This window comes from Cervus elaphus, chromosome 12, assembly GCF_910594005.1.
Source record: "Cervus elaphus chromosome 12, mCerEla1.1, whole genome shotgun sequence".
Taxonomy (NCBI): Eukaryota; Metazoa; Chordata; class Mammalia; order Artiodactyla; family Cervidae; genus Cervus; species Cervus elaphus.
In genome coordinates this window covers 41,385,688-41,412,604 of record NC_057826.1, presented here as the reverse complement: position 1 = coordinate 41,412,604, position 26,917 = coordinate 41,385,688, and the positions used below count along the sequence as shown (strand labels likewise).

General features: G+C 41.5%; 1 protein-coding gene across 1 annotated transcript in view; it reads right to left on the bottom strand.

The window, feature by feature from the left end:
* The window catches only part of SLC27A2 (solute carrier family 27 member 2), a 48,683-nt gene extending 22,732 nt beyond the window's left edge, over positions 1-25,951 (bottom strand). The window contains exons 1-4 of the mRNA XM_043920953.1: positions 25,125-25,951; positions 10,739-10,948; positions 6,936-7,094; positions 1,233-1,357 (exon numbers count right to left, since the gene is read on the bottom strand). Of these exons, the coding sequence (XP_043776888.1) occupies positions 1,233-1,357; positions 6,936-7,094; positions 10,739-10,948; positions 25,125-25,602 (972 nt within the window). The 5' untranslated portion in view covers positions 25,603-25,951. The remainder of the gene's footprint in view (positions 1-1,232; positions 1,358-6,935; positions 7,095-10,738; positions 10,949-25,124) is intronic.
* Positions 25,952-26,917: the final 966 nt, after the last annotated feature.

The following is a 26,917-nucleotide window of genomic DNA, read 5'->3' as shown; positions in this document are numbered from 1 at the left end:
AGGGTATCACTGGCATGTCCTGCATAAAAGCCAAGGATGCTACTAAACATCCTATGGTGCACGGGATAAATTCATACAGTAAAGAATGAATGGGTGCAAAATAATGGGTGTAAAAAATTGGGACCTTGATGTGGTCCCAGGCACGCTGCCGTCTCTGATGAGAGCTGAGAACCTGGGCAGAATGAGCTCTTTCAAACAACCTCATCAAGGTATGTGGGTATCTACAGGCAGGGCAGATCCACAGTACTTGGAATTATTACCTTGGGACATCTGTTCTAAGCTTGGTAACAGATTCGGTCAGATGGTTCCTAGGTTTATTCACTAAGTAACATTAAGTAAAAGTTTTCTGCATGAATGTGGTATAAGAGAGGGCAAGGCGACGAGACGTGGTCCCATTGGAAGCATGAAGACCAACACCTGCAAAGTGACAAGGGCCACAAAGGAGGAGAAAACAAATGAGGCCCAGGAAGGAAGCAATGACTTCTGTTCGGGTGACTCACATAAGTTTAACATGTGAGGTATCACTGAAGCTGGGCTTTGACAGTGAGTAGGGTTTAAACAAGTAGAGAAGGAAGCAGAGGATATGCTGGGTAGAGGGTAAGATATGAAAACAAGTACAAAGGTAGGGAAAAATGTTATCACAGCAACTTTGCTTTGTGTGCATGCTCAGTCATATCTGACTTTTGTGACCTCAGGGACTGTAGACTGTCAGGCTCCTCTGTCCATGGAATTCTCCAGGCAAGAATACTGGAATGGGTTGCCATTCCCTTCTCCAGGGGTCTTCCCGACCCAGGGATTGAACCTGTGCTTCCTGCTTGGCAGGCAAATTCTTTACCACTGAGCTGCCTGGGAAGCCCTATTACAATGACTGCCATCAAGTAATGGCTTTCCTGGTGGCTCAGACAGTAAAGATTCTGCCTGCAATGCAGGAGACCCGGGTTTGATATCTGGATCTGGAAGATCCACTGAATAAGGGAATGGCTACCCACTCCATTATTCTTGCCTGGAGAATTCCATGGCCAGAGGTGCCTGACAGGCTAGAGTTGGGCCACTAACACATTAACCAACAAATTGCCTATTGCAGGTGTGGTGCCAAGAACTTTATAATGAAAAACTATAGTATAAACTGAAAACGGATATATAAGAAGCAGTTGAAACCTAGCATGATCCAAAGTGACTTGAATTCCCATCTTAAGCATTTCAAAAAGATAATGAAACATAGGAAGTGTTACCTGAGGACAGTTGCATAAATATCGAAGCAGTTCACCAATATACTGAATGACAGTGATGTTATATTTTCTGCAGTCATCCCAAAACTGGCTGGCTGAAAATTTGGTCCGCAGAACAAGAGTAGCACCTAGCGAGAAGGAATAGAAGGTACCAATAAAGGAATGCTACCAAAAAAGCCCCAAGTTATATTTTTCAGTTTTGAAATTTGTATGTGAATTACATTCATAAACAAGTGTTAGGGACCAACTATATTCAATGCAAAAAAAAAAAGAATAAGACATGGTTTTATTCAAAAGGAGATTACAGTATAGTGGGGGAGAAGACATAAGGTTTTCTAGTAAAAGTCAGCTTGCAATAAATAAACACAGTTCAGTGAAGCCCTAAGGGTGTGTGTGTGTGTTGCAGGAAGGTAGATTAATTTTTCCTGGGCAAGGGCTGAGAAAGACATATTTTTTAAAAGGTAGGACTTGAACTAGGTCTTGAGAAATGAATATGGAGAAAAATGAGAGAATTCCTGGCAGAGGAAAAAACATGAACATAAAGACAGGACGGTCCAGAAGGTTGGGGGATGGCCAAGATTCAGTTGGTCTGTAACCAGAGTGGTGAAAGGTGGGTGGGTCAAAGGCAATGAACCTGGAGAAGCAGCTAGGGTTGCAATCTTGGAGAGTTTGTAAGTGTCAGGTGGAAGAACCAGACTTAATTTATTAGTTGATGGAGAGCCAAAGTCTTGAGCAAGCAGGAGATATTCTTCTATGGTGGGTGATATAGACAGGATAATGGTTCCCAAAGATATCCACATCCTAATGTTTAGAACCTGTGAATATGCTACCTTACATGACAAAAGGGACTATGTAGATGTGATTAAACTAAGGATCTTGAAAAGGGGAGATGATCCTTCTCCATGGAAGGGCAGACAGATTGAATACCACAATCACAGAAAACTAACCAATCTGATTACATGGACTACAGCGTTGTCTGACTCAACGAAACTAGGAGCCATGCCAGGTAGGGCCAACCCAAGATGGATGGGTCATGGTGGAGACTTCTGACAAAACATGGTCCACTGGAGAAGGGAATGGCAAACAACTTCAGTATTCTTGCCTTGAGAACCCCATGGACAGTAAGAAAAGGCAAAAAGATAGGACACTAAAAGATGAACTCCCCTGGTCAGAAGGTGCCCAATATGCTACTGGAGATCAGTGAAGTAATTCCAGAAAGAATGAAGAGGTGGAGCCAAAGCAACAGCAACACCCAATTGTGGATGTGACTGGGGATAGAAGTAAAGTCTGATGCTGTAAAGGGCAATATTGCATAGGAACCTGGAATGTTAGGTCGATGAATCAAGGCAAATTGGAAGTGGTCAAACAGGAGATGGCAAGAGTGAACATCAACATTTTAGGAATCAGTGAACTAAAATGGACTGGAATGGGTGAATTTAACTCAGATGACCATTATATCTACTACTGTGGGCAAGAATCCTGTAGAAGAAATGGAGTAGCCATCACAGTCAACAAAAGAGTCTGAAATGCAGAACTTGGATGCAATCTCAAAAACGACAGAATGTTCTCTGTTCATTTCCAAGGCAAACCATTCAATATCACGGTAATCCAAGTCTATGCCCCGACCAGTAATGCTGAAGAAGCTAAAGTTGAACAGTTCTATGAAGACCTACAAGAACTTCTAGAACTAACACCCAAAAAAGATGTCCTCTTCATTATAGGGGACTGAAATGCAAAAGTAGGAAGTCAAGAAATACCTGGAGTAACAGGCAAATTTGGCCTTGAAGTACAGAATGAAGCAGGGTAAAGGCTAGAAGAGTTTTGCCAAGAGAACACACTGGTCATAGCAAACACCCTCTTCCAACAACACAAGAGAAGACTCTACACATGGACATCACCAGATGGTCAACACCAAAATCAGATTGATTATATTCTTCGCAGCCAAAGAAGGAGAAGCTCTATACAGTCAGCAAAAACAAAACCGGGAGCTGACTATAATCAGATCATGAACTCCTTATTGCCAAATTCAGACTTAAATTGAAGAAAGTAGGGAAAGCCACTAGACCATTCAGGTATGACCTAAATCAAATCCCTTACGATTATACAGTGGAAGTGAGAAACAGATTCAAGGCATTAGATCTGATAGACAGAGTGTATGAAGAACTATGAATGGAGGTTTGTGACATTGTATAGGAGGCAAGGATTAAGAGCATCCCCAAGAAAAAGAAATGCAAAAAGGCAAAATGGTTGTCTGAGGAGGCCTTAAAAATAGCTGAGAAAAGAAGAGAAGTGAAAGGCAAAGGAGAAAAGGAAAGATATACCCATTTGAATTCTGAGTTCCAAAGAACAGCAAGGAGAGACAAGAAAGCCTTCCTAAATGATCAATGCAAAGAAATAGAGGAAAGCAATAGAATGGGAAAGACTAGAGATCGCTTCAAGAAAATTAGAGATAGCAAGGGAACATTTCATGCAAAGATGGGCACAATCAAGGACAGAAATGGTATGGACCTAACAGAAGCAGAAGATATTAAGAAGAGGTGGCAAGAATACACAGAAGAACTATACAAAAAAGATCTTCACAACTCAGATAATTACGATGGTGTGATCACTCACCTAGAGCCAGACATCCTGGAATGTGAAGTCAAGTGGGTCTTAGGAAGCATCACTACACACAACGCTAGTGGAGGTGATGGAATTCCAGTTGAGCTATTTAAAATCCTAAAAGATAATGCTGTGAAAGTGCTGCATTCAATACACCAGCAAATTTGGAAAACTCAGCAGTGGCCACAGGACTGGAAAAGGTCAGTTTTCATTCCAATCCCAAAGAAAGGCAATGCCAAAGAATGCTCAAACTACCGTACAATTGCACTCATCTGACACGCTAGCAAAGTAATGTTCAAAATTCTCCAAGCCAGGCTTCAACAGTACGTGAACCATGAATTTTCAGATGTTCAAGCTGGATTTAGAAAAGGCAGAGGAACCAGTGTTCAAATTGCCAACATCCGCTGGATCATCGAAAAAGCAAGAGAGTTCCAGAAAAACATCTACTTCTGCTTTATTGACAAAAGCCTTTGACTGTGTGGATCACCATAAACTGTGGAAAATTCTTAAAGAGATGGGAATACCAGACCATCTGACCTGCCTCTTGAGAAATCTGTATGCAGGTCAGGAAGCAACAGTTAGAACTGGACATGGAACAACAGACTGGTTCCAAATTGGGAAAGGAGTACCTCAAGGCTGTATATTGTCACCCTGTTTATTTAACTTATATGCAGAGTACATCATGAAAAATGCTGTACTGGATGAAGCACTAGCCAGAATCAAGGTTGCCAGGAGAAATATCAATAACCTCAGATATGCAGATGACACCACCCTTATGGCAGAAATTGAAGAGGAACTAAAGAGCCTTTTGATGAAAGTGAAAGAGGAGAGTGAAAAAGTTGGCTTAAAACCCAACATTCAGAACACAAAGATCATAGCATCCGGTCCTGTTACTTCATGGCAAACAGATGGGGAGAGACAGTGGAAACAGTGACAGAATATTTATTTGGGCTCCAAAATCACTGCAGATGGTGATTGCAACCATGAAATTAAAAGATGCTTGCTCCTTGGAAGAAAAGTTATGACCAACCTAGACAGCATATTAAAAAGCAGAGACATTACTTTGCCAACAAAGGTCCATCTAGTCAAAGCTATGGTTTTTCCAGTCATCATGTATGCATGCGAGACTTGGACTATAAAGAAAGCCGAGTGCCGAAGAATTGATGCTTTTGAACTGTGGTGTTAGAGAAGACTCTTGAGCATCCCTTGGACTGCAAGGAGATCCAACCAGTTCATGCTAAAGGAAATCATCCTGAATATTCACTGGAAGGACTGATGCTGAAGCTGAAACTCCAATAATTTGGCCACCTGATGCGAAGAGCTGACTCATTTGAAAAGACCCTGATGCTGGGAAAGATTGAAGGTGGGAGGAGAAGGGGATGATAGAAGATGAGACGATTGGATGGCATCACTGACTCAATAGACATGAGTTTGAGTAAACTCTGGGAGTTGGTGATGGACAGGGAGGCCTGGCATGCTGCAGTCCTTGGGGTCGCAAAGATTCGGACACTACTGAGCGACTGAACTGAACCGAACTGAACCGAACTGATTGGGAGAGACAATGTAATCACAAGGGTGCTGATAAGAAGAAGTCAAGAAGGTCAAGGGTAGTAGGAGAAAGCATGACAAAAACAAAAGACTGGAGTGAAGTGCTTTGAAGATGAAAAAAGGGGCCACAAGTCAAAGAATGTGAGAAGCCTCCAGGAGCTAGGAAAGGCAAGAAAATGGATTCTTCCTTACAAGCTTCCAGAAGGAATGTAGCCTTGCTGACACCTTGACTTTCGGACTTCTGACTTTCAAGAAAGGGAGAGACTCGACCTGTGTTGTTTTAAACCACAAAGTTTGTGGTCATTTGTTACAGTGGCCATAGAAAACTAATACGATAGGCAAAAACAATGTACCTATCATATCCAACCTAATATAAGCATGAAATGTAGTAAAGTGAAATAAAAATACCACAGATATTTTTCATGTTATTAGTTTATTTCTACTCCTAAACATGAAAAATCAAGTGTTTTAGGAGAAATTTTTAAAAAATACTATATTTTCCTTTTTAGCATTTATCTATTGTACTTAAGTAGATGTATGAGTGATTGATTTATCCCCAGGAGGGCTTCAGAGTCATTCTGTTTTTGAAGGGCCCAACAGTATGATCAGACCCAGGCATTCCTTACTGATTTGGAGGCTGGTGTTGATGCTGGATTAAGTGTTTTATAGCCGATCAGTAAGCTGATGAGGAAAAGGAGCAGAGGCTTGGGCAATCATGTGTATTTGTATATGAATTAATATATGCATATGTTACTATACATACATATATAATTACTTAAAATGTCACATGGGAAAAAAGCTAAGTTATTTAGTTTAGTTGGAAAGTTAGAGGTAGTCTCCTGGAAGAGGTGGATATTGGACTGAGACTTTATGTACACAAGCGGCAGAAATCCTGTTGACAGTAGCAAGAATGGCAATTCTAATTTAAATGGTAAAGTTTCAGAAGGAAAGAGGAGATGGGGAAATCTAAGTATTCTGACCAGAGCTGAGAGCCTGTGGGAGGAGGAAAGAATAAAGTAGAATGTGCCAACTGAATGAGAAGTTTAAACCAGGTGCTAATGGAGATCAACACGCAGATTTCTGAAGATAGAAATGACATAAGAGAATTATTTGTGGAATCGAAGGATCAAGTATCTTAACCTGTATAAAGACCTAAAAGATTTAAAAGAAGCCTGCTGTTTGATATGCTGAACAATTAAAGCATTATATTAAAAGACATGCAGGCATGAGGAAATAAAAGTTTTATTTATTTATTTATTTGGCCTCGGGGCTTGTGGGATCTTAGTTCCCTGATCAGGAATTGAACCCAGGCCCTCAGCAATGAAAATGTGGAATCCTAACCAATGGACCATCATGGAATTCACTATAAATTCTTTTAGATTTTGTTAGATGTTCTTTTAGATGTTTACTATGTGTAAGCCAAACAACCTCAGTATTAACATGGAATTAAACACTACTCCTAGCACACAGGAAAAGAGCAAATTTTGTATTACTTTTCCTTATGAGCACATTGAATGTGTACTGGGCTTCAATACCCTGTTGAGAGGAAAAGCTTACCAGTCACGATACACCCATGTAAGCCAATCAAAAGCGCAGCACTGTGGTACAGGGGTAAGGGGGTATAGATTACATCATCCTCTGTAATATCGCAGGCAAGAGCAAGGCCAATTCCGTACCAAATGCGATGATGATTGATCTTTGCAGCTTTCGGGAGACCTACATAAAGGCACAAGAGAAGCATGAGTGAATCAAGTGTGGTTATTCACAGACACATGGTCTGGGAGAGAGATGTGTCTTAGGAAGATTCGTCATCTAGTGATTAGAAGATTGCATTTGGTGAGACCAGAAGTTCAGAGTTTTTTCTGTAAAGGACCAAATGGTAAACGCTTTAGGCTTTGCAGGGTCATAAGTCTCTATTGCAACTACTCAACTCTGCTATTATAGCTGAAAGCAGCTAAACACAAAAAGTAATGAACTTGGCCCTGTGGACATGAAACTTTATTTACAGAACTGGTGGTGGTGTGGTGTTTGTGACCCACAGGCTATAGTTTGCTGACCCCTGAGTTAGCTGGTTATTAGAGTAGTAAGATGAGGAAAAATGAATGAATGTCTATTGAATTTCTGCTTTGGGTCTACCATCTTGCTAAGTATCCTTGAACGACAGGGGTTTGAACTGCTTGGGGCCACTTATATGAGGATGTTTTTCAGTGGTAAACACACCCATGGTTGGTTGAATCCATGGATGAAAAATTGCAGATGCAGAAGAACCTATATGGAGGGCCTTCTATAAGTTATATGTAGATCTTCTGCTGTGTGGACCCTTGTATTGTTCAAGGGGCAACTGTGTTGTCAAATTTTCACTCAATTCTCATAATTAATGATATAAGTAGAATTATATTCTCTAGTTCACAGATGAGAAAACTGAGACTCAGAGACAATACATGGCCTATCCATCCTATCTCTTTCCTTCATAGCCACGTCTATGAATTTCTTATGTACTTTTCTAGAGTTTTTTATGTAAATATAGGCTCATTTGCTCATATGTTCTTGCCCTTTCCCCCACTTAAAAAAAAAGAAGCATACTATTCTGCACTTCCCCCTTCACTTAACAAAGTATTTTTAAATTCTGTCCATATTTGTAAGTAGAAATTTCCCTTATTTTTTCATCCATTTATTCTCTCTGCATCTACTCCTTTGTGTGTGCACTTTATAGTTTGTTTACACTATTTTACAATTTCAAATGATGCTGGTCCACATGTGGAAAAACCTGGCACTTCACACTGTGAATGATGCTCCATCTGTAGCATAAATTTGCTGATGTGAGACTGCTGGGCCAAAAGGTATCAGACCTTGTAATTTTGGTAGACACTGCCACTTTGCCAGTTATTAGAGCTGTCCCCATTGACTCCCCCCATCAGCAATACATGAGTGCACCTGTTTCCTCATAGCCCTTCAAAGGTGTCCTTTCAAATGTTGGAATTTTTGCCAATCTGAAAGGTGAAGAAATGGTATCTCAGTGTATTTTTAGTACACTAAGTACATTTCTATTTTCTTAACTATAATTTATGTAAGTTTTTTATAAGACTCAATTGAAAGAGTATGCTTATATTGTTGCCCATGGGAGTCAGTTTAGTTGGGGAGGGCATGAAGTCATTGCAAAGCAGATGGGTCTAGAGTTTAAGACCTGAGTGGGTCAACTGGCTTTGTGAAGAGAAAGGCAATTCTGTTTAGATTAAGATGCTTCAATATTTGATGGTATTGCCTAAATAAAAGCAATTTGTTATAAAACAAAGCAGTATGACTGGCAAACTACCACCATTGTAAACACAGTTCACAATTCATGGTCTTTGATGTCATTAGTATTAATGCTCCATTCTATACTAATAATGAGAAACAGAAGAAAGCACCAACAAATCAATTGTATTCACCTTGAAAAAAATATTATCCAGATAGTAAAAACTCAGAATTATATATTTTAAAAAAGAAACATCTTTTGCTGGTCTTAAGCACTTTCAGAAAACTTCCTAATTTAAACTTTTGTATTAATGAAGAAATAATATTTGGTAACTATTACATAATTTTGTGCTAATGACTGCCTTTGAGGAACAGAGAAAACATTTTGTTCTCTGATTGCTTAAATGAGTTCTTTTCATTAATGTTTATGCGAGTAACTTGGCAGATATTTTATTCAGAGATAAGAAGAAAGGTAAAATAAACATCAACCCAATTATATTCCAATTAAATATAAATTCTGAATTATGGGATTGGATGAGAGTGCTTATTCTCTTTTCCCCCTAAAATGGGTTTTATACTTCATAGCAAACCTGCAGTTGTGAACAAGTTCTATATTTATCTATTTAGTATTAAGACTAGAACTCCCAGTTACTAGTTAAGGGCTTGTTTTACCTCAATTATTTCCCAAATCAAAGTTTCAGGTTAGTTTTACCATTCTATTAAAAATGAGGGTCTAAGTTCCATATATTGAGGTAGTTCTGGATGTAGTGGAAGCATCTGGTTAAACCATGTCATCCTACCATTCTGTTGACATGGTGAAATAGAACTTTTGACAAATAAAAGAATGATAACTATTATGCTCTGGAGATTAGCTTTAATAGGTCATCCCAAGCCACCCCTCCTCATAAGGCTCAAAGTAACCTTTCTCTCTAATGTTTGATTATTTTACAAGTAGAATGCATGCTAGAATTATCTGCTTGAGTTAAAATTTTAACCAAATGACTCACATATTCAACTTCCCAATATTATTAAGAATAATTAGGATACCGGGGGTAGCTTCCTATCCTTTCTTAAATGTATCTCTCAGTCTTCATATGATTACATTTTGGTAACATTTCCCCTGACCTTGAGTAGGCAGACACCAAACAGCTATCAGATGGATGAACTAGGAGGTATTCCGGCAGAGAGGTCAGTTGTACGAGCTGTGGAGTCAGCCTAGCAAAGTGAAGCCTGACACTTCTACTTCCTATCTTGGAAAGTTCTTAAACTCTCTAGGCATCAGTTTCTGAATCTGTTTAAGACAGGAATATGAGTAGTACCTGTCTTAAGAGTGGTGGGAGAAATGTATGAACAAATGCCACAGAGCTCGTAGAAAGAGCACCTGCTACATCCTACCTTTAATGTTGCCCTTTCCACGTAGCAGTGTTCCAGTAATACTGACAATTGGCAGTGTTTTCTCCTGGCAGCTTATGTAAAATAATAGTATAGTTTACACCAAAGGTGTAAGACATCCTAGGTTTGACGAAATACACCATTTTAGGCCCTGAGCTAAGAGCCACTCTATGCCCACAGAACCAAACAGCTTCAAGTCATTGCTGCATGGAAAGATAGTGGTCAAAATGTTTGTACAAATATAACCCCATTATTGTTCTATAGTCTTCTTTGGTGATCCACTTATAATTGGTTACACATTGTATATGGATGCTGGATAGAGTATAATCAAAATGCTGGATAGAGTATAATCAAAATGCGATCATTAAAAAAATTCCAAAACCTGTTCAGTGCCAAATCTTAATCAAAAAGCAACAATCATTTTGAAAAAAATCCTAACAACCTATTCAGTGCCAAATCTTATCATCACCATAATTATTTTTGTAGTTCTTGGTTAACCTTTCTACCTGTTCTATACACCAACTGGGGGAAGTATGCGTACCTTAGAGAAACCCAAATGGTTTCATGTGCTATGGAATAAGATCATACTTCCCACAGGCAATGAGCTAAATCCCCTGAAGTATTAGTTATCTGATAAGCTTTGCCAAAGAAAGAGAGCATTTAAAAATCTAACCCAACATTTAACTCTTTCAGGATAGGTCCATTGCTTTGAGAATCCTCTCTTTATTTTTTACCTGTGGTTCCAGAAGTATAAATATATAAGGCAGGGGTGAAAAAGGTAACTTCCGACCTCCAGGATTCTGGGACAGGTTCACTTGACACTTCATCCACTTTGTCTAAGAAAGAGTTGACCCCATCTGTGTTAGAAGTTCTGCTCACATAATAGACAGCCACATCATCTTTCTTCAAGCTTGGCAGCACCTCTTCAACAGCGGCTTGTAGTTCTTAATTTAATAAGAGAAAAAAATCCAAGCAAATTAATTAGTCCATTCAAGCTCTATTAGTGCAATAAATTTTGTAGTGATTGTGTTTCCACTAAGGGTTGTTAAAACATGTAGACACAGTAATGTTTATAGTTATGTATTTTTAACATGGAATTTACCACATCTGAAAATATCACAAGATCCCAATATTTAAGGGAAGGCTGGGTTCTGATGGTTTAAAAAGCGACAGATAATTGAAATCTGTACATTACATGGCAAGTGCAAACAAAATGGATATAAGGGTAAAAACCAAGATTATATGTGTATGACTTATATGCATATCTGATATATAAATCTCAAAACACTCCAGAAATGAATTTAGTTACTCCCAATGTATGTCCCACAGGACCAGAGATTGAAAAAAAAGAAAATTTTAAGGAAAAAGAGAAATGAAAAGAAGGGAACCATGCTATTGAAAGGATAATAGAAGCTAACTTTATGTAACACATTTTTAAAATATCAGCAACAAGTAGTTCTACTAGGAAGGTTCAGCTGATCCGAGACATAAGCTCCAAATTTCATAAGCACATTATCTGACCTAAGAAAAAAAAGGACTGATTAGCATGTTTTTCAAACTCTGAGTCACAATACTGCAGTGGATTGTTAAAATCATTTAAAGTGATGATTATTCTAAAAAATAAAATAGAAAGCATATCACACATAGGAAGAGGTAAGTATTCTTTTTTTTTTTTTTGAGTTTCAGCTATGTGAGTGTGTGAGTGCTGAGCTACACACAAATGTAGTTTTTATAGGGGTCAAGGTAAAAAATTTTAAAGGCATTGATGTAATGTGCAACCACATTTCAGGTTTGTTACTTGAATTTTTGTGCCATTTTAAATTTTATTTTAAATTTTAAATCATAAGATGAGACACTCTTTAAGCTTCTTTGTCTTGAATTGTGATAACTGAAGTGAATAGGCATATTCTTAATAGGAAGGTGACTCAATATCCCAGGGAATTACCTTAGGGAGGCTATATCTGATTCATATTATATGCTTTGTTTTTCAGATATTTACATATGATGTCTCCGTCAAGACATGAGATAGTATCTGGACAGATGCATTTAAAAAATTTAAAAATTTTTTAACCAAAGCAGTCATGCACCTGATAAATATAAATGAAATAGTACAAAAGAATTTATAATGCAAGTCAGTAGGCCCTTATCTCACAAATAAACCTGCTGCCTGGAGGCAATGACTTTTAGGGATTTTTTTTTTTTAGCTGTTTCTTCTAGCAGTCACTTCTCCATCACCAAATTACATACTTTTCCTGCTACCTTGTGGCTTACCATTTTTGAAACCCACCCCCATTCCCCCCTTGTTCACCTTCAACAGTTACTATTTTCACTTTATGTTGTCAGGGTTAATGGTATTTTTAAATCTATTCTGAGACTACAATTCTGTCTTTCTAGCTTTGTCTATGTGTTGACTCTAGAAATTCTAAAATAAATAATCAGGATTGATGCGATTATGACAATGTAATTATTTCAAATAGGACTGTAGAGCCAAGTAACACACTATAATCATCTTTCCTTTCTTAAACAGTTTTCTCCTGGAGTGTCTACTGGCTATCATTCCTTAATGTACTATCTGTCTCAGTTCTTTTTCAACCTCCATCAGATCAGCTTATTCCTTTTGCTGCTCTCTTCTCCTCTTTCATTTTGAATGGTTGCTCTCTAGTTCTTCAGTATTTCGAGAAGATCATCAGAAATATTACTGTTGTAAAAACAGTAACTGGAGTGCTAAGGTCCCTTGCCAGTGCCGTGGTTCAGATTCTCATTATTTCCTATCGAAATTGTCACAATAGCTTCCTGACCAATCTCCTTGCCTCTAACCTCTCCCTGCTTCCAGTATCAGTGACACTACTGCCTGACTTCTTGTTCCTGCCTTGTTTAAAGTCCTTCAGTGGCTGCTTATCCCTTGTGATAGAATCTTTCTAATGCAGTAGATGGTTCTAAGGTTCTTCTCAGCCTACATCCCCCGCCCCGATTTTTCTGATGTCATTTTCTTAACTATCTTTGTCCCCTTTCCTCTAACCACACTGATTTAAGTGAAGTGAATGGAGCCATAATTCTCACATCTTATCACCTTTATCCAGGTGGTTTCATCTGCTTGGAATGCCCTCCTGCCCACCCCCCCCCCCCAACCCGGTCACTGGAAAAACTGTTCATCCTTCAAAACAGCCTCATTGCATTTAACTCTGTGGTCTTCCCACAGGAGTTTGCATTATACGTCTAGCAGTGTGTTTAGTATGTAGTGTGACATGCTTCACTTCTTTTTCTCCTCTATTTGGCAGTGAAAACTTTGAGGTTAAGGGATTATAACTTGATCATCTTGCCCCTGCCATAAGTGCTGAACAAATGTTTACAGCTAAAAGAATCTACACAAAGTATCGTATTAGCCACTGGGGAAGAGACAGAGGAATAAGCTAAGGCTGTTGACTTTAAAGGATTTAGATATTGCAATACTGTGAGTTGATAAATCTCCAGTAAAATGCAAAATTAAATCATTTTTGTGATAGAGGTATGTCTTATATCCAAGTAAGGGATACGAAAGTAAATTAAAAACAAAACAAAACTACTATTGCTACTTAAAGAATTAAGAAATCTCTCTCCCTCCCTCTCTTCTACCTGAGACTGAGCCTATTTAGTTAAATAGTGTGTTCATAAATTACCTGGATTATTTCCTATTCCTCTCCTCCCTCTCTCCCAACAGTTACCTGACATCTATTTAAAGTGTGTCTCCTGTCTCACGGTTCTCAGCACTGGAAGCAACAGTGTGTACAACAGATACTGTTTTCACAGAGCCCAGGTCTAAGGGGGAGAATTAAGAAATAACCCATTAAAATAAGGTGTCATAGGTGGTGCTTTGGAAGCGCGGAGGAGGGGCACGAAAACAGCCCAGAGGAAGTGTTAGCTAAACTGAGACCTGAAGGGTGAGTAGGAGTTGGCAAGATGAAGATCCATTGAGATGGACTGAGCCTGTTTGCAGCCAAGGGACAGCTTATGTAAAGACTCACAGGCAAAGAAGTGAGCTTTAGTCACTCAGTTGAGTCTGACTCTTTGTGAACCCAATGGACTGTAGCCTGTCAGGCTCCTCGGTCATGGGATTCTCCAGGCAAGAATACTGGGGTGGATAGTCATTCCCTTCTCCAGGGGATCTTCCTGACCCAGGAATCGAAACTGGATCTCCCGTGCTGCAGACAGATTCCTAACTCTCTGAGCCACCAAGGAAGCCCAGAGGCAAACAGCAGGATGCCAGAGCAGCTCAAAGAGGCTAAAGCTGACTGCTACGTAGAATAAGAGGGAAAAGGTTGGAAGAAGAAACTGGATGTAGGCAGGGACCAGGTCTCTGGCTTACGTCAGGTACATGGGCTGGAGAAGGCAAGGACCAGAGGTAGGGAGGCCATTTGGTAGATCAAACTTTGCATTAAGGTAGCCACAGAGCATAGAGAGAAGTACATGCATTTAAGAGATGTTTGGGAGGTAGAACAGACAAGATTTGGTAAGTCTTGATGAGAGAAAAATTATAAGTCAAAAGAAACTTTAATTTTTTCTGTAATTTTTTGAAAGAAGATATATGCAGGCATTAGTGATATATCTAAAATTAGTAGTTTCTTATATAATTTATAATTATTATATAAAATAATAATAGTAATAATAAAATAAACAGCCAACTCATTGGAAAAGACTCTGATGCTGGGAAAGAATGAAGGCAAAAGGAGAAGAGGGCAGCAGAGGGTAAGATGGTTGGATGGCATCACCTGATTCAATGGACATGGACTTGGACAAATTCCAGGAGATAGTAATGGTCAGGGAGGCCTGGTATGCTTCAGTCCATGGGGTAACAACTTACTGACTGAACAACAACAACAGAATAATAAAGGTAAAAGGAAATGCAATTAAGCAGGTATCATTCTTGATCACAAATTCAAGTAATTTGGACAATTGTGGCTTCTGTTCCCTCATGTTTCCACTTGGCCCTCTGCATGCTTTTGGTTTAGAATCCCTGACCTTTCACAGAGATCATCTTATCTGAAGGGAAGGCCATTGCCCCTGCCCAGCACAGTTTCTTTACTTGACCTCTGGGCTGTTGGTGTAGAATTTACGTTTGGATATTGACTTGAGGTTCCAGTGGCTCCCAATCATATCAAGGCATACCTCATATGTCCTATACTGACCTTTACTTTGCCTACCGGCTGCAAAGAGCCAACTCATTGGGAAAGTCCCTGATGCCGGAAAAGATTGGGGGCAGGAGGAGAAGGGGGCGTCAGAGGATGAGATGGTTGGATGGCATCACGGATTCAATGGACATGGGTTTGAGCAAACTCAGGGAGATAGTGAAGACAGGGAAGCCTGGTGTACTGCAGTTCATGGGGTGCCAAAGAGTCAGACACAACTTAAAGACTGAACAACATATGTCCTATGGTAGCAGACTTTTCCCCTTTAAACTAAAGATGCAATATTTATAATAAATACATCTATATACACATATATAAAGTGAGATTGGAAGGGAAATTCTGGATGTGAATGCAACTCATTAACTGTGTATTTAATATTTAATGTCTTTTCTTAAATCTGTTATAAATAGGGGACTGGTCCCACGTTTTCTGCTTCACACATGAATTTTTTTGGTAATTATTACTATAAAGTCTGCTTACTTAAGATTAAGTGAAAAGTGAAAGTGTCAGTTGCTCAGTTGTATCCATGTGCCCATACTGTTGTGTCTTTCTGTGCCCATGGACTGTAGCCCACCAGGCTCCTCTGTCTATGGCATTTTCCAAGCAAGCACACTGGAGTGGGTAGCCATTCCCTTCTCCAGGGGATCTTCCCAACCCAGGGATCAAAGCCGAGTCTCCTGCGTTGCAGGCAGATTTTTTACCATCTGAGTTACCAGAGAAACCCACTTAAGATAGATGTGGCAATCAACAAGGACATATAAGATCAAATAATTCTACTTGACACAGGTTGAGCTCCCTGGAATTCTGAGATTTTTGTGTAGGGGTACTCTTGGGAATGATGCCTGTGGGGCTGCAATGGAGGCAGACTGGATGGAGCAAGAGATTGGAAAGAGATTGTGCTTCGATGCAGCCACACAATGGCCTCCCTCAATTGATCTTACGGGGACTCTGGGCCCAGGATGGCCCTTCAGGCTGTCCCAGATGAAATGAAGTGGGTTCTACCTCTGTGTCTGCCCACCAACCAGTCACTGGATGCAGATTGGGGCGATAGTGCTTGACCTTGGGCAAAGCGGCTTTCTTCACTCAATGGCAAGTCCTGGAATGGTTCTCAGCTGACAGCTGGCAGTTGCCAATGCCTCCAGCAGCAGAGGAAGCAGCACCTCAGTCTTGGAGCGGGGAACTGGGCAGTGTATCACAGCATCCACCACACCTTTCATTCTTACTGATTAAAAACTTACAAATTTCTTTTGCGGAGGACAGCTTGTATAGTAGCTTTACATACATCACCTCATATAATTTTTACAACAACCCTGTGTTATAGACGATGGTAACCTTGTTTCTACAAATGAGGACAGAAGCTCAGTGAGTCTCTATATGGATCATTACATACAAAATGAAAAGAATTATACCGGGCTTCTAGGATTACCACTTTCTTGTACTAGTCATTCAAGTTCAAGTTTCGGTAAAGGACCTTGAGATTTTGGAAGAAAACTGTCTACTTGACATGCTCAGTGCTTGTGAAAGCATTCAGATCTGCCTTTCAATAGTAATATGGATCATCTCTTATTTGTCTTTCTGATGAAGAGAATCAGTTCAGTTCAGTTCAGTTCAGTTGCTCAGTTGTGTCCGACTCTTTGCGACCCCATGAATCGCAGCACGCCAGGCTTCCCTGTCCATCACCAACTCCTGGAGTCTACTCAAACTCATGCCCATCGAGTCGGTGATGCCATCCAGCCATCTCATCCTCTGTCTCCCCCTTCTCCTCCTGCCCTCAATCCCTCCCAGCATCAGGGTCTTTTCCAATGAGTCAGAATAACCTCAAGTTTTATGAAAAGCATGGGTATGAGAAACAGTATTCACATCAAGTTGCCTGCACCTGAAGGGTGTACAGTAGATCTGTCCTTTCTTCATTAGCCTGAGCTGAAATCATGGATAGGTGTAGAACCTCAGAGAGCCCCCTTGGTGGCTCAGATGATAAAGAATCTGCTTGCAATGTAGGAGACAAGAGTTGGACACGATTAAGTGACTAACACTTTCACTTTCACTTATAGAACCTCAGAGAAAGCAGTACACATTTGGATGATGGAAAATCAACTGAGTATAAAATCTGCACTCCTTAAAATCCATTTTATAGAAAAGAAAAAAATCAGGTTAGCATATGAAGCTCCTCTCCCACTTACAACTTTTTTTTTTTTTTTTAAAGAAGGTCAGAAGAGAAATTTCTGAGGACACAGGCCCATTCCTCAAAAGCAGGTAGAGGGGGTGGGTAGTAAGCTGAATCAATCTTCATCACCAAAGTGGCAAAATGCTACTGGCTAAACCCACTGCTTTTAAATAGGAAAAGCATTCAATCTAGTAGCTTGTTTTGCTATTAGATTGCCTCATGGAGCGAATAACTAACCAAGTTAGTTACATAACACCCCAGAAATGTTTACCAATAAAGTAAGATTTGAAAAGAAGGCAGTGAAAGGAAATGGTTTTGATCAGAATTTCAGGATGATGTGAACTGGTTGGCGGATGAACAAATCAGGATTGAAGACTTTCCTTCAGTCAGAAAGGCAACTGAAACAAACTGGTTCTAACACAGATCATGGAGACAGTCTGAAAATAGTTTTAAAAATACAGTTTGTAACTGTGACTTCTCATTTCTATTACTGGCAGTTTGGAATTATAGTAATTAATAATCTAGCATATAGTCTGTACATCAACACAGTGTCATAGAACACCCTTCAGAGAGAGGCATGCATAACCTCCCCTAGGGCTTCCTTGGTGGCTCAGATGGTAAAGAATCTTTTTGTAATGCAGGACACCTGGGTTCAATCCCTGGGTCAGAAAGATCCCCTGAAGAAGAGCATGGCAACCCACTCTGGTATTCTTGCCTGGAAAATCCCTAAGACAGAGGAGCCTGACAGGCTACAGCCTATGGGGCTACAGCCCATAAATTCTCAGAGAGACACAACTGAATGATTGATACTTTCACTTTTCTCATACCCTCACCTTCCCTCCACAATGCAAATCACCCTGAGGTCAGAAAGACATTTAACCAAGGCTAAATCCCTCAGAAGCAAAGAAATTTTTAGCAGGGAGCTACACACTCATCTCATATTTATATAGTTAGATAATTTCTTAACATTATTTTTCACTTCTCTCAGTTAAAGTTCTTGGTCAAAGTATCTTGCTTTCTAAATAGCCCTAGAATCAAAGGTAATTCCTTGTCAGAGATTACCAGATCATACCAGGCCGTACATAATTATAATCATTTGATATCTGTAAGCAAACAAGTCACCTATCTACCAACTGTGTGCTTCCCGGTTTCTCAGAGGCTCTGGGAAGTCTTTTTCAAACACTGGCTACTTACATTCATTATGCAGAATAATTTGAACTCTATCCTTCTTCCGGATTCAATAACATTCACTGTGGATTTAGAATTTATTTTGTCTTTACCCCTTCACTCCTTTTTTATTGTTAAAGAAAATAAACATAAACATTCCCAAACATGCCAGCAATGTGCTGGTTTGTTTTTGAATGGAGATGGACAATCGTCCTCCCTTGCAAGCTCTAGTTATGAGCAGGTCAAGAAGAAAAATTTCACAGAACGTCTTTAAGCGAGCTCTCTCTTCAGACCGTGGGCTACTTGGCTGGGATCCTAGCTCTTGAATACCCTCCTCATTTGTTGTCTGGGTTTCTGTGCCCTTCCATCCTAGGCACAGACTCTCCCCAGCAGCCCATTCTGTGCCCATCACCAGCTCCCTCTCTGGCAGTGAGTCCTGGAGAGAGTGTCTCTCTTGTAGCCCTCTGCCAGAAGAAAACTGGGAGGTAAAACAAGTCTGTGATATAAAAAAGAATGAAATAATGCCATTTGCAGCCACTTGGATGGACCTAGAGAGTATCATACTGAGTGAAGTAAGTCAGAGAAGGAGAAATATTGTATGACATCCCTCATATGTGGAATCTAAAAAGATGATACAAACGAACTTACTTATAGAGCAGAAACAGACTCACGACTTAGAAAACGAACTTATGGTCGCCGGGGCGGAGGCGAAGGGTGGGGACAAGGGATAGTTAGGGAGTTTGGGATGGGCACGTGCACACTGCTATATTTAAAGTGTATAACCAACAAGGACCTACTAGCACAGGGAACTCCGCTCAATGTTATGTGGCAGCCTGGATGGGAGGGGGATTTAGGGGAGAATGGATACATATATATGTATGCCTGAATCCCTATACGGTTCACCTGAAACTATCACAATATTGCTTGTTGATTGGCTATATCCCAATATAAAATAAAAGAAAAAGTTAAAAAAAATGTCTGTGGTAGGGAGAGGCTGGGCCTGGGGCAGATCGAGTCTAAATGGATTTTCTCAAATCAGGATATATTTGACTGTTTTAACATCATTTTTTTTCATGCCCTCATGACCATCCCAATAGTTCTTAAACTTCAAAGAAGAAAGCCTGTTACAACCAACCAAAATAATGGAACTTTTTTTTAATGGAACTTATTAATGCCACCAACAAAGGTCTGTCTAGTCAAAGCTATGGTTTTTCCAGTAGTCATGTATGGATGTGAGAGTTGGACTATAAAGAAAGCTGAATGCTAAATAATTGATGCTTTTGAACTGTGGTGTCAGAGAAGACTCTTGAGAGTTCCCTGGACTGCAAGGAGATCCAACCAGTCCATCCTAAAGGAAATCAGTCCTGAATATTCATTGGAAGGACTGATGCTGAAGCTGAAACTCCAATACTTTGGCCACCTGATGAGAAGAGCTGACTCATTGGAAAAGCCCCTGATGCTAGGCAAGATTGAAGGTGGGAGGTGAAGGGGACAACAAAGGATGAGATGGTTGGATGGCATCACCGACTTGATGGACATGAGTTTGAGTAAACTCTGGGAGTTGGTGATGGACAGAGAAGCCTGCAGTCCATGGGGTCGCAGAGTTGGACTTGACTGAGTGACTGAACTGAACTGATTAATGCCACAAACATTTACTGAGTGACCACTATGTGCTAGGTATTATTCAGGCATTATTCAAAGGTATTACTAAGGTATTATTCATATTATTATTATGAGGGAACTGTAAGCCGTTGAGACAAAGTACATTGAAGCAACACACCTAAGTTGCAACACACCTAAGTTACTCCTTGAGCAGCCCAGAAGAGGAATGGAGACAGGCTATCTCTATGCCCTGATTCTTGACTGAAGTTTGCACTAGAAAATTATCTCCTTACATGAGTGTGAGGCCACCACTGTTGGCCATTCCTTGGGTTCTCTGAGTCCTATTTTCTCTACAGTAGAGTTTCCTCAGTAAACAGTTTAAAAATGACTAACATTTAAGTCTAGCCTGCTGTAGTCCTTACATAGTAAAACTCTTTAACAAAGCATCTCATTGTGTTGGTGGTGGTTTAGTCACTAAGTCATGTCTGACTCTTGCGACCCTGTGGTCTGAAGCCTGCCAGGCTCCTCTGTCCATGGGATTCTCCAGGCAAGAATACTGGAGTGAGTTGGAGACCTGATGAAAAATGCCTCTGGGCTCCTCCTGCCTAGAATTCCCACTCCCCAATTGCACTTACCTAGCTCTGTTCTCACGGAGAAGGAAATGGCAACCCACTCAAGTATTCTTGCCTGGAGAATCCCGTGGGCAGAGGAGCCTGATGGGCTGCTGTCCACCGGGTCAGAGTCAGTCACGACTGAAACAACTTAGCAGCAGCAGCTCTGTAGTCAAGGCCCCCAAGAAACATTCATCCTCTGTTCTTTTTCCTCTACAGAATTCTGAAGCCCTCCCAGTATACTTATCACATTCTCCTGGGCATCCCAATCATTTGTGTACATGTGACTTAGTTCTTCAATTGGACTGTAAGATCCTTAAACTAATTTAGCTTTTTCTCTCTGCCTCCCACCAGGGCAACTAGCTTGTACCTTGTGGGAAATGTTTCTTGATATGATATCAAATTGTTATACCATTTGCTTTTCTGTATCTAACCTCAAAAGTTTACTTGACAAGAGTTCTCTTTGGTCCTGACACTAGTTTTAGAATGTTCTCCTCTTTTAGAACTTTCAGTGATGCAATACTTTTGAAAGCTACTGGAAGCATTTTATCTTATCACATTATTTAAAGGAGGTTAAATTTTATTTTTCACAACCCTGAAAGACCAGGTCAAAGATAATTGGGAACATTTTATAACCTCTCTGGATCACCATCTTGAAACACAAAGTACCTTTAATTGTTGCGTGCGTGCTAAGTCACTTCAGTCGTCTCTGACTCTGTGTGCCCCTATAGACTGCAGCCTGCCAGGCTCTTCTGTCCATGGGATTCTTCAGACAAGAATACTGGAGTGGGTTTCTGTGCCCTTCTCCAAGGGATCTTTCCAACTCAGAAATCAAACCTAGGTCTCTTATGTCTACCTGCACTGGCAGGTGGGCTCTTTACCACTAGCGCCACTTGGGAAGCCCATCTTTGTTACTAAAGCCTTATACAAGAGTAGTACCAACACTGGGGGTGCATGCATGATTGGTTGAGCCATGCACGGTAGACCTGACCAGTGAGCTAATGAAGGAGTTATCCTTCCAGGAGAAGAGCTAGGTTAGCAACAATCTTAACGTTAGCATAAATGGAAACAAAGCAAATTCACTATTTGGGGGACCCTTTTTAAAAAAAAAATATTCTATGTTGTATGAAATTAAACATGGCTTCCTGTCTTCCCTGTTTTGGGAAACTGCTTGAAAAACTATTGGCCCAACAAATTGGTTTCTATCAACTACAACACTGATGGAGGTTCCAATAGCTGAAGGTAATTTACCATGTGATTACTTACATTAGAGCCTTCTATGGAGAAGGATCCTGAAATGCATCACACAGAGAAAATCCTGTTCTCCGGGAGACGGGTGTTTCTGCTTGATGTGGGGAGGTGTTGTGAGTCTTTGGCTTTCTCTAAGTATAGTAAGTTCTGATGAAAAAAATTGGGCGCTGAAATGCCTGACAGGGTTGAGCCCTGTTAAGCTCTGTGAAGAGTCCCCCAGATTCATGACAAGGGGATCAATCTTCATCATAAACACCACTGTGCCAGTCCTTTGCATATGCTCCAGAATTTGACACAGTTGAAACTCAAGAAACTCATGAGCCCTGAGGTTGAAATTTGAAGTGAAGAATCAAACCCTGTTGAATTGTCACCCCTCCAACATTTGTAAAACTTCTCAATCTTTCTGTCCCATGTTTAGATGGTATAATAGAATATAAAAAGCATCCTAGAAGTGAGACAAAAATCATTGGGTTCTGTCTCCAGCTCTCTCTGACCCTGGGCAATTGATATCATTCCTCTGGGCCTTCGTTCATTCAACTATTAAACAAACAACTATTAAACAAAGTGGGAATTACCAGACTCAAAGCCTATTCCTTAGATGATCTGCTTCCAAATCATCTAGGGGTGGGATGGGGCTTGCTATAAAAATATACTTTCCTGCCTCCCCCACGGTCCTGCTGAATCAGTGTTTTTTTGGGGATGAGGCTCAGGAAATTGTTTTTTAAAATGAGCTCCCCAGGTGATTCTTCCACTCATTAAAGTGACTCTTCTAAACTTTTTACTGCAGTATAACACACTTGTTAAGAGTTATATAAACAACACACTTATTATATAACACACTTGTTAATCTTAGGATATCTCTAAGATTCTTTCCAACTTTAAAGAATTTGAAGAATCAGTCCATTCAACACATTTGCACATTTTGCACATTTGCACATTCAACACATGGGCACATTTACTAACCAGCATGCAACTTTGGACTCTGTTACCCCCATGGCAGTAACTGTTTCGGATCAGAGTGTAATTCTGCACGTGATGTAACAGTCTCTCAGTGATTTGGAAAAACAGAATGGTTTTCAAATGTGTGGCCTCTCTCAAAGGTCAGTTTACTGTCAGAGTGTTGTAGGTCCACTGGAAAGTCGTTCAAATTTGACCTGAATATTGGAATTTCATTATACTATCTATGTATGCTGACCAAAGCATAAAACTCAGTGACAAAAGACCGTTGCCTGGGCAAAAAGGGAGATATCTGGTTGTATTTCTGATTTGATTACAGAACCAAACTCCAGTATAGTCATTCAAATTGAAGCTTCTTTGTCAACAAAACTCCCAGGCCTTGACTCCCTCACGGGGGGACCTGGGATAATATGCAGGTAAAAAGTACTTAAATCCCTCCTGAAGTGGTACACAGATCACTGTGTTAATAACTTTCCTCTGAATCAACTGGTAAATAGGTTTAAGAGAGTCTTCCAGTTACTAAATAGTGAAGTTGTCTCTTTTCCCAGGCAACTAGAAATTGTTGGGAATTTTCTTCAAAAGGCTCTCCCTTTCAAAATAATGTGTGTGTGTATGTATGCATGTGTGCGTGTGCATGCACGTGCGTGCTCAGGCACTCAGTTGTGTTCAACTGTTTGTGACCCCATAGACTGTAGTCCACCAGGCTTCTCTGTCCATGGGATTCTCCAGGCAAGAATACTGGAGTGGGTAGCCATGCTCTTCTCCAGGGTATCTTCCTGACCCAGGGGTTGAACCTGAGTCTCTTGCCTCTCCTGCATTCACAGGCGGATTCTTTACCACTATGCCACGTGGGAAACCCTCAAATAATGCCTTTAAAATTATCCCTTTCCTTTTCAGCTTTTATACAAAGCCTTCATTTCTTTTTGGATTATTTATTTTATGTCCGATGAAACAGGTGTGTAGTTTCCTGGCTTCCCAAAATGAATAGACATGTTGACTTACTGTAACTAGGCAAACTCCTTAGTGTACTTTAGAGTCCTCAACTATGAAATGAAGGTGGAGAAAAGATGGATGCTTAGTCTCTTCCAGCTCTAACACTTTTCATTTGTGAAGAGAAAGGTAGCATGGTGTAGGGAGAGTCATGGGCTCTGAAACTAGACAGATCTAGGCTGGAATTTTAAGCCTCAGTTTCTTCAGCTGTGTGTCAGGGGGTAATGATATATTAATTCTCAGGGTAATATAAGCATCCAGCATAGAGCTTGGCACAGAAAGAAAGACATTCCAGAAAGGTGAGACTTCCTGGCTCCCTATTTCTCCACATCTTTTAGCCCACACCTGTTTAGGCCTCCTCTTACTGAGAGAGTGAAAAGCAATCCCTGGTCCTTATTCAAGTGTAGGGACAAGCTTCCTGGGATAGGAAACCCAGCTAGTCCTTTGGGTAACAGGTTCTCGGATTCTTCCTGACCTGGTGACCACTGGAGCATGAAGTTACCATTTCAGGTCTTGCTGAAAAGTTGCAGGAGGCAACTACAGAACCAAAGGTCACTGTTGCTATAAACGTAATGAGGGCTCACTAGGGCTTGCAGCAGGTGATCAAAGTCTTCTTGGGGATCAGGTGGATTCTCTCTCTTTCTGCAGTGAGAATCCAGGGAGGCTAACAGAATTTGAGAGCTGGAAGCAGTCTTGAAGACCATTACAGAGGAGGAAACCAAGATATGGAGAGGGAAAGTGACTTGCCCAGGATTATACAGTCAATCAAGGAGCAGAGGGGAGAACAGTCTCTCTGGATCCTCTGGACTTCACACTCTAGACCCTCTGCATATTAATGCAGTTATTGTCAGCACCGGCTAGGAACTTGAATTCTGGAGGGAGACAGATCTAGTTAATCCCCTCCTCCCAATTCTGTGATCTGGGATATAAGGCTTCACCTCTCTGGCCTGAGTGGTCTCATCTACAAAGTCAACCCTATCTGTTTTAAGTATTACCAGCAACACTATATGTACTGTGATTCACATAGTGTCTGGCTTGGTCAGCTCCTACCACATAAGGTTCTAATGACCATTAATTAGCGTTTGGAGGAAGGACTGCCATCCCCTCTCTCTACATCTCCAGTTCCGATCTGAACCTTCGTCCCCCGCAACCCCTATGCCAGGCTGTCGAGAAGAGAAGGAGCCCAGTGCCAGGGTGAGGTGGTCCCCAGGCTCACCTGGTGAGACCAGCAGAACCTTCGCCCCAGAGCACTGAAAGCAGTGCAACAGGGACTTCCCGCGGATGTTGTAGTTGAGGCACGCCATGACACAGCCCAGCTTCATCAGTCCCAGCCACAGCCATATGTAAGCTGGTTCATTGCTCATGAAGATTGCCACGCAGTCTCCCTGGCGCAGGCCGAGGTGGTCGCGCAGCGCCCGAGCCACTTGGTTGCTGCGTCGGTCCACCTGCGCGTAGGTGAGCGTCTCGTCCCGGAAGAGCACGAAAGGCTTGTGTGGAATCTGCTGCACTTTCTCCAGAAAGGCGAGGAGGATGGTGCGCACCGGCCGGCGCTGCCCGTTGCTGCGCGCCCGCCGGGCCACGCCGGCTACCCGCAGGAAGTAGCGCAAGTCCTGGAAGAAGTAAGGGCAGCACAGGTTCACCAACAGCGGGAGCATCAACAACCCCGCCAGAACCGCGTAGACGACTGGCAGCATGACGGCGGCCGGGCCCCCTGACCCCTCCAGGGCGGTGGGCGCACTTCGGGCGTGCAGGGCGGCGGCGGAACGGGCTGCGGGCGGTGCGGGGATGCACAGCGAGGAGGGGGCGACGGTGGAGATTTGCGGCCGCCCGCGCACCGCTGCGGGATCTCTGGCCGAAGGAGCTGGGGTGTTTGCTGGCTGCTGGGTGTGACAGGCCGGCTGAGCCTGCCCCCACGTGAGGGTGCAGTCTCCCGCGCGTATGCCCCGCCCCGGCGGTCCTCCGCTGGCTGGGAGGGCGGCTCCGCGGCTCCCCGACGTGTGACCTTATAAAAATGGTGACCGTAAGACGCCTTAGAAGACGCTGAGAAGATTAGAGGGGATAATACAGGCGGAGCGCTAGTGTTCCTTTTAGAGATGACTGATGGTTATTACCAACAAAGTGCCTTATAAATATGAGAACGGTCCTGTGATTTCCTAGTAGCGGGTAGCAGGTGCCACTGCCAAATCAGAATCCCATCTCTTCTTCCTGGTCTCAGGGGCTTTCCTCCTGGTCTTTGTTTCTCACATTTGCTTTCCGCCACGCCCCCGCCCCGCGCCGGACCCCGCCCAACCCCGATTTAATTGCCAGGCAGGCTCTAGTGATAAAGAATTCAAGGGTGGGAGAAAAAAAAAAAAAGAAAGAAAAAAAAAAAAAAAAGAATTCAAGGGTGAACAAAAGCGCCTTCGATTGCCGCCTCCAGCTCATCCCAGCCCAGGGGGCAGTTCGTGAGGCCCGGCGCTCTAATCCGAGACGTCCTGCAGGGCCCAGCTAGCCCAGATTAGGCTGGAGGTGGCGCCACACTTTGCCACATGAAATCAAGCTTCGGGGAAGTTTTGATTTGTTCTGATACGTTGTTCTTTAAGTGCCCCCCCCACCCCCCATATAGAAAATTCTCAAGTATTTTCAGTCCAATTCAATTCTGTTTACTAAGTGGTTCCGTGAGAAACAAGCACAACGCAGAGGAAATGAAGCAATCGTTGGCATTTTTCAGAAGCCATTGCTTTGAGTGTCATCCTTTCTTTTGACTTCCTCAAGTGCTGCTTCTGTACTGAGTGAACCCTAGCTCCTTGCTATAGAGGAGGAATTTAAGTAAAGCAGCATTTTCCTCTCTTCCTCGCCTGTCTTCCTGCTGTTTATTCATTTTATTCTTATGCGACAACCAGGAGTAATGAATGCTCACCCCTCTCTGCTAGGGGCTTCCTTGTATGATATTTTTGGAGCCTCACAGTCATCTAAAGGTGGAATTTTCAAGCTCATTTATAGACAGGAAAGGGACATTTAGAGAGGTGA